This window comes from Saccoglossus kowalevskii, chromosome 21 (genome assembly GCF_978046115.1).
Source record: "Saccoglossus kowalevskii chromosome 21, keSacKowa6.1, whole genome shotgun sequence".
NCBI classification, from domain to species: domain Eukaryota; kingdom Metazoa; phylum Hemichordata; class Enteropneusta; family Harrimaniidae; genus Saccoglossus; species Saccoglossus kowalevskii.
Window position 1 is genome coordinate 27,112,108 of NC_140661.1, and position 9,071 is coordinate 27,121,178.

At 38.1% G+C, this 9,071-nt stretch overlaps 1 protein-coding gene across 1 annotated transcript; it reads left to right on the forward strand.

The window, feature by feature from the left end:
- Positions 1-1,516: 1,516 nt before the first annotated feature.
- On the forward strand, positions 1,517-7,541 carry LOC144364032 (uncharacterized). The gene is made up of 5 exons (XM_078014309.2): positions 1,517-1,788; positions 3,406-4,118; positions 4,657-4,831; positions 5,010-5,148; positions 6,972-7,541. Exons 1-5 carry the CDS (start codon positions 1,627-1,629, stop codon positions 7,121-7,123), a joined length of 1,341 nt encoding a protein of 446 aa, XP_077870435.1. The 5' UTR covers positions 1,517-1,626; the 3' UTR covers positions 7,124-7,541.
- The last annotated feature ends 1,530 nt before the right edge of the window (positions 7,542-9,071 follow it).

Sequence of the window (9,071 nt, forward strand, 5' to 3'; positions counted from 1 at the left end):
CTCGTTTTCTAAACTCCACACTATTTAGTAAAATTAGAGAACGTTGAATTGTTGGACAATTGTGAACGGTATAGTTGACAAGTTATTATAGCCAGAGAGCTATGCGATTAGGCAACCATACACGTCTTCACTGCTAGGGGGCGTTTACATTTAAAATACCGCCTACTACGGACGGCCCGGGATTTTGGACAGTTGGAATGCCAGTAATTTAGATAAACGGCTAGTTCGACAACGATGTTGGGAAATTTAGCTAACTGAGAAATGATACAGTTATGTGTTCAACAGACACACACAAGGGAAGTACTAGAATACAGTCAATGATCTATATTAATATGTGGTGAAATATTGGAACACGGAGCGGTTCCCATTCTACCAACATTAATTTGAATTCTGAAGATATTCAGGTCTGCCCGCTTTGTAGTATATTGCCCTCCCAATAACCCCTTCCATCCCGATGTTGCATACTTCCCTCAGCGACAAAAAGTACTCGTCGAATGCACACTTTCCCAATTTCTACCAATTTCCGCTTCCACTGTCCTCCGCCACGTGCCCAATGGTGTGCCTCATCTCCTCTTTCCTGGTTGTGCCCATCTGAGTGCAGTGTGTGGGTGTCCGGTCATTCTCATTACAAGTCGCAGCCATCGCCAGAGTCTTTGTTTTGCTTCATGAATGATATTTGTGATACCTGTGCGTCTACTGATTTCTTTGTTTGTAATATGTTGTGACCAGTGTACTTACAGAATTCGGCGGAGATACCGGCTTCCAAAGCCTCTGAGCCTGCTCTCAATCTTCTTGTTGGTTCTCCAGGTTTCTGTGGATATTTGATTTGCAGATTTTCAAATTGGTGCTGGTTTTCAGGACTGATGAGTTCCAGATATTCTGCAGTCTGTTGAAAGCCTCTGCCTGTCATACTTTCTAATTTTAATGGAAACCAAATATAGTGTGTTATATAACGAAATTCCGTACATAGATTATAACAACTGTTGTTTTCTATCTATTTGTATATTTAAACAGTATATTCAATGCCATAATGTAATCATGATTTGATAGTTATTAGCATACTACTATATCACACTAAACACTTGATGTGCTAACGATCATGGATTAGAAAACTTTTCAGAGTGGCGCCACCTAGTGTCGACGACTTCTGAAAGCTCTGTTGCTAACAACATCCGTTTGTAATGCCCGACATTCGATCAACAGCTGTGGTGACTGTAAATAATTCTTTAGGTAGCTGACTGTGATTAAATTATAGTTTGGATCTAGATAATGACCGAGATGCGAACTATGGGTCACGAAAGATGCAGCTCGTTTGATACGAACACCGATATTTTTTTTTTATTTTCGGCACCATTATACGAAGTTCGATGAGCCAAATTGTTCGCTATATTGCTGGCAATTGAATAGAATATTTATTTTTTTATTATATTTCTCCAGTCCTCCCTTTGTGACCATTTATTGCTTTATGCACATTGTACGCCAGCTGCGTACCTATTTTAGTGAGTGTGTGTGCGATGCATTAAACATATTTTATAAATATAAGTCCACGTATATCCGGGACGTATATGATGCATCGTTGCGACTGGGAAAGGCAACGATGACGGATCAGACAACACCATAGCCACTATGAAATGGTACATGGTTATTGTACTTGTCGCTTTCATGTCTGTATCGATTAACCTACTTCTACATTGGCAAGTGAAGTCCCTCATATCTGTGAGGCACTCGGCCTACCGAGCATCACCGAGGGAGAACGATGTGTATGATAGTGATATAAGTGTTGCAGCGGTGAGTACCCCTTATTTGATCACATCGTTGGCTTTACCCATGAATGCATATATCGCTTATTAATATACATATACGTGTGTCCACAAGTGTTGATTCGTTTGCGTTTTGGCAAAAAGCGACGACTAAGCCTACGGATGTATTAATTGGAATATACATGATGGACGGTTGTCTCAAACGGATTAAACATTTTCCTTTTATAAACGCCGCTATTATCTATAAGGGTCAATGGTCGCTATGTCCGCTTGCCTTTGATATGAGTGAGTCCCACATACTATGTGTGTAATAATCATGTGTTGCTTGTACAGCTATGGCGAAGGTGTGTTTTTGTTGTTTTATATATATATATATTATTACAATTTAATTGTGCTGTTGTAAGTAACGTGTTTACATGTCATCGTATGTTGTAGCCAATATAATTAAAAAAAAAAAACTTCGACAAAAGTGTAATCGTAACTAATGGAGGTATTATCATGTGTCTCAAAAACTACTCGATACCATCCGAAATGTCATGGTTCGTTTGTTCATTAACAACTAACTTTCTTTTTGTAGTAGTAGTTATCACAACTAATCTTTATCGCTATTAACTGATAGAAACATTGTATTTCTAAGGATGCAATAAAGTTATTATTATTATTATTATTATTATTATTGGTATATTGCCTTCAAGGTCTGAATACGAATAAATAAATCGATGATAAAGTAATTAGAACACGTATAAAATTATTAGGATTTCTTTTGAACATTTTAGGCTGCCATAATAACACCATTAAAGGCCAATGTTATAAAGTGAAAGGCGGAAATAAACATATTTATAAATATCTGTTGATACTGATCATGAGCTTTCATTCAAATTCAATTATTTGATAGTGAAACGAAGCACTTGCTGATTGGATCATGTAAAAGTGACTCGTTAATATTATTGATGCCGACGACACCTATCCTCGGGGGCGGAACTACGTCACATACGTTCTACGTTGCTAAGACGCGCATCACTGTACCACGTATTTCCAGGGGGCTTTGTGCGCGCTGCTGTGAAACGCCGGTGGAGCCGGTGAAAATTCGAGAAAACAACACAAACTCAACTTTGAAGTAATCCTGAACATCCAAATTCATATATGTTACACACGTAGGGCTAATCTTGTTACACTGTTCAGGGGACTCTCAACAACCATCGCAAAGTACCGTTTTCTGCGAGTTTTTGGTCTTTGTTTTCACCGCGAGGGTTGCCAGGCGGTAGAAAATGCCCGGATGTCCGCCCCGAGGATATGAAATATCTTGAAACAAATACTGATTGTGTGCCCCATGTACGCCAACTGACAGGAATAGCATAGACATACTATCAAAGTAAGATGTCGGAGGTGTTTGAAATGCATAAAACTACCTCCATACTTATATTGTTTTTCACTATTATTATTGAGGTTTTATTTTTGTCTTAATGTGGGAGGGGGGGGGGGGCTGTCGAGTACATCTAAAGTTGCCTCAGTTTAGTAGTATGTGGCCCAGGGTACGTTCTGATATCGAGGCTGATATTTAGTGCCCCCGTCATACTACTATCATCTATTTTCTAGAGATTCATGTACTTGTGCGAACGATTATTTTTTTTTCATTCACTGTCAGGAAAACGTCTCGAAATTCAATCTATTTAGCGAAGAAGATCAGATACTAGAATATGGTACTACTGCTGTTCAGATGGGACAAGCAAACACACGTCGCAGATATTTGCTACCTGTACTGAGGTACGGTGGAGGAGGAACAAACAGCCAGTTCAAACATTTCGAAAATGCCGCGATATTGTCGCTCGTCACTAATAGGACAATCGCGCTGACGCCATTTTTCTTGAATGGCGGTCATGTTCGTGGATTCACAAGAGAAACTCTGCGAGATTTCAACAAGACATTTAATGTTGCTAAACTTGCACAGCTAATGCCGGTGAGTGAGATAAAAGATTTTCAAAACGACTGCGAAAACAGGCGTATCAACGTGATCACCTGGGATGGAGACGAGGACGCGTACAAGTTGACAAGGCGGGAACTGTTTCGAAAATTACTTGCAATTCGACTACCCAGACATGCTGCGGTTCATGTTTTAGACGGTGAGCGTAACAGCGATGAACTATCCCGTATACTTGGAGACGAACCCTGCGTGGCACTGTATCGTCCCCATGATTTCAACCTTACAGAACATGAATATGAGAAACAGAGACAGATAGTTCATTCCCATCTTGTGAGGACGGATTTTGTGAAAAATGTAACGGATGTTATAATTCAGAAAATGTGCGACGGGAAACCATATTTGGCGTTTCATTGGAGAAACAAAACAACTGAGTACCCGTGAGTAATAATAGTATTGTTATGATTACATGTGACATGTGTTGCAGTGAATACAGTCATATTTAGTGACGTGTTGATCAATCCGTGATAACGTAGGATTACGCAGTTTTATGTTTACACTTAGCCTACTAGTGGTTCTATGCAAACACAGTCCCTCTATAGAGGATAGAGATAGACGGACTGTGATGTAAACGACAATAAAAAAAACGCTGTTTTTACTGAGAAAAACAAAAACCATACGCCGGGCAATCACTGAATTGTTTGAGTGTTTGACAATTTGGTAAGTGAGAACAAAAAACAAGAAATTTACAAGCTTTATTATATTTACTGCCGACAAAGGGAGCATAGATATACCTTGTTTATATAATTCGACCTTTTACTAGTATTCGTACGATTGGCAGATTGCGTGGCTGATATATTTACTAATGCATCTTAGAGTGATTGAACTACATCTTTGTCGTTGGGAGTATTAAAAATGGCGGAGTCGCTCGATTGTACATATATGATAAATAAACCCACAGGGCTTCGCCACTTATAGGTGCATATTCCAGATGAGGAAAGGATTGAAACCAAATGAATCGGTCTCATTTTCATGTGAGGCAAAGAAAAGTGAAGTGCTCCTTATGGCTGACAAAGTGGCGGAGAATATTGCTGATATCATGCAAAAAAAGAAAATAGAATGTGTGTACGTGGCAACACTCACGTGGTCTCAGGTAAGATCAATACACGTCCATATAATTATTCTAATACGTTTTAAATAGATTGTGTATTGCTATACCGGGGTACATGTATATAGTTCACACGAAATTCGAATGCATTGCTTGATGACCGTGGTGTGTGTGTCGCATCGACAACTGTCTAATTTAATCTTGTTTGCTTCTTTCTTACTAGACGATTGTCGAACATCTTGCAAAACGGATACCACGTAATAAAATATACATATCTGATAACATCACTGCTGGTGACGATTTATCTGTACTAAGAGACGATCTATATACAATGTCGCTGGTTGAACAGGAAATATGTTTCCGTGAGTATTGAGTTAATCGTTAAGCCTGGCGTTTGGGCGGTATGGGTCTCATATAACCAAAGATGGCGACTTCGACTGTTGCGCAGATCAACGAGTACAAACTGGGAAGTTACCAAGCTTTAATTAGGTATTTTTAGGTGATTAGAAGGTATCGGAGGAGTCACCGGCAATAATAAGTGCAAGTCGAGCCCAGATCAAACCTCATACTTGTGATTTCCATTAGAAGAGCACATTAGATTGTGGGAAAATCAATGTTTATCATCACAAATGTCGCACATGCGCAGCGCGACGACCACCGCCATTTAAGCCTATGGATTATGTAAGCCTTTGGGTACTTTTGAACATGGCGTAACACTTTCTAAGTAATCTGTGAACACGTTGTGAGGGCACTCATATTCAAATTGGCATTATATGAATAACGTGAAGAACATCGAAGGGCACCAAGAAAATTGGCTTTGATGCTAAGTGGTGTTAGGTCTTAAGCAAAGGGAAATTTTCATTTTTTTTCTTCACTTTTCAAAAATTTATAAAACGGTTACTTTAGACCTTGATACATCATCTCAGTTTTTCAAAAGATCGGAATTTCGAAAAGTCTCTGCTCAAATTGCTAACACAAATAACTAGTAATAAACTACAACTCAGTGGTGTTTCGTGGATATTTGCATAATGTTTATCTTTGGGACGGTTCAAATAATATTATAGTTCATTCTATTAATATTTCCAAAAGAAGTATTGGGGAAACTTATTAGGCAGAAGGGAAACATTTAAGTTCATCTGATAGCTATTAAGAAACAGTGTATATAGTGTGTTGTATGTTTCTAGGAGTCCACAACTCATTAGTATTGTAGCAAAATACTTTTTTGGTGGGTGCTGCCAATTTCGTCCGTTTGTTAGTGTCACACGCAACGTAATATTACCGTAATTGGTATAGTACAGGTGTGATGGTTCAAATACCAAAATGGCAACAGTAACAAAAAGACTTCCCTGGCGGCGATGATAAAATACGAACACGGAGCCAACATATGAGGTTTCAACTGGTACTGGTATTATTATACTCTGCAAACATCAAGTACAATAACGCGGTAAAACTCCACTACTCCAATAACTAGATACTTAAACTCCAATACAATTCAACGAGATCTCCGATCTGATCTCAGTGCTGAACAACTCCCCTATATATACCCACGCTGTCTATAAATAGACCATTACATCAGCATACATAATGAGTCTGGAACTTACTACAAATTTCTAGAATGTTCCATCACCTTCTATTGCTTTCTACAGTGTCCTATTACCTATACAACCAACTTCTAAAAATTCCACCCAGACACAGTATGGTTCTAGAACATTCTCAGTGACACGGAAGTGGTAAACAAGTCGCATGCGACAGTTAGGTTCAAAGGAGGTATACTTTTCAGGCTTCAGTCTGAAAAGGCGTCCATATTTGGAGCTGAAGATAGTGTTTGAAATGTTCTCCATGCAAAAGAATCGCTACTCTTGGTGGTAGATAAAATCAACAAAAACGTTAGTGATCTGGTGGGCAAAGAGGGGTAATTTTTTCGCCGATTTCGCTGTTTCGGAATGGATATCGACTGGGGTACTGACGCTTCTCCCCAACAATATTACCAGAGTACCCCTCTCACCAGGGCTTATAACCAACATACAACTAATCGCCACGGTTTGTGTGGCCAACAATATTCTCTGCTACTGCCATTTACTTTGTTTTTTTATTTATATAAGTACACCAAGAAATTGACGAGTTATTTGTCAGAGTATATGCATTATGTTTTATAGTTAAATACAGCTCACCTTTGTTTTCACAGGAGCAGAAATTTTCATCGCATCCTGTGCGTCGCATTGGTCCCAGTTTGTGATGGCTGATAGAGACGGTGTTGGTAAAACGACAGATTGTACAAGTGAACTACCAGGAATGAAAAATTTACCAATCAGAAATCAAATAATTAAGGCGTCATGAAACTTTAATTCCGATTATTTTCACCTGATGTTGATTACAAGTATCTAACAATGCCGTTTCAGTCCCAGAAGCCAAAAATAGAAGTTAATTCGAAACTACTTACAATATTGTACCCGATTGGCTGCCAAAATCTAACACCTAGCAGTTAGACCAATCAGAGAGCAGCTTGGTTGTAGACAGTTTTGTTTTCGATATAACACATCCTTGTATATATGCATCTACCCAACTGCAAAATGGCTCTATAAATTACATTTTGTATTGAAATGAGTGCTGCCTCCCGAGGTGAAACGTTTGGATAATACGAATTCATTCTAGTTGCATCGTCATAGATTGCCAACTCGTGCTGAATTTCGAATTTCAGAATAATGTTAATGAATCTTTTACGAATAAATCTTCTTTGTTTTGCCATCACGTAAAATAGGAGGTTTATCACCGTGTGATTAATAAGATGTTCACGTTTACGTCACGTGTAACTCAGCGATGTGTCAGGTGATTTTATGCCGTAGTTCAGACTACCGGTATATACAATGGTGCAGTGATACAGATATCGTAATGCATAATAATCCTTGCTTTTATAAAAACATCGCTAGCCTTCCTTTGATCGAAAATTCGTCTTTCAATTTATTTATCATTTTATGTTTTACTGTGTTGTATCTAATGTATGAATTATTTTAGAATAGATGTAATGGAAAGATTTTGTCATATGTTAAATCAAGTTTTGCGATCATGATTATATTACAAAATAAACTCATCTATTATTGGATTGAATGTCTAAATTTCAACGTTTACTTAAATACATATTTGAGATAAAGTACACGTACGTGAATTATGTGATGTTGATGGTCGGACGTCTACGGTACACCTGACTCAGTGTTATGTTAAGTAATTTAGCTCTTGTACGCCTTCCGTTTAAAAATGTTCAAGGAAAACTCGATATATTATATCTGATGAAATCATCTGTATCACCCTGTGGATTAGTATAGTACTTTTCACAGAGTTAACTGAAACATTTAGGAGTAATCTGGAAGTTTGACAGAAGTTCTTTCTTTTCTCATACTATGATGGACAACATCGCAGTATTTCCACAATCACTGATAGATGGTTAAGATATTGCTTGGGTTTTTAATAAGACATAAAGACGGGTATACGCCACTGTTTTGACTTCAATTTCCATGGTCAAGCCGTTCTTTGTGACCTCCCAAGAAAGCGCCCTCAATGTCAATATGTTGGGTGCTGTTTTCAAATGGCTGCGGAACACTAATGTTGAAACAAGTAACCTGTAGAATACTGTGTGGGTAATATTTTTTATATTGATTTTTGTTGCATTTGCAGCAAATAGTTACCAAACAATGAGAAATCTATAGGATTGAATATACCCCACAGCTGGCTTCACATACATTGTTCATAGTTCATATGGTGCTTACACCAGGATTTAATTACAGCACCTAGGCGGTATGTGGTTACAGCTTAATGTTCGAGTAATCGCAAGAAATTGACATGACAATAGAAATTCATTAAAGACTGCCACTCCCATGCAATTAACAGCGAGTGAAATTCCTGGGATTGAAACATATATTTTGAAGTCACTAGTGTAGGCAACGAATAACTGCAAGTTGACATAAAGACGAGGTAGTTTATTTAATCAGTGGTCAACTAGAGGCTGAAATTATAATTAATTTGTTTATTTCAATTTCTCCTGACGTCAAATAGAATACACTGGTGAAACACGGTAGTAACTGTGGGTGAAAGGATGTTTTGGGGTGTAGTTTACATTGTATATAGAGTGGTAGGGTCGGGTGTAATGTGTTCATTTCCAACTATTATGAAGTCACGTAGAATTTCACTTAATTTATTTTTTCTGACATGTTTTCAAGCATTACATGTGAATCCAATTTTCACTGCGCTGTGTCTCAATAGAGTATGAGGGAAATGGCATATTCACTGGAAT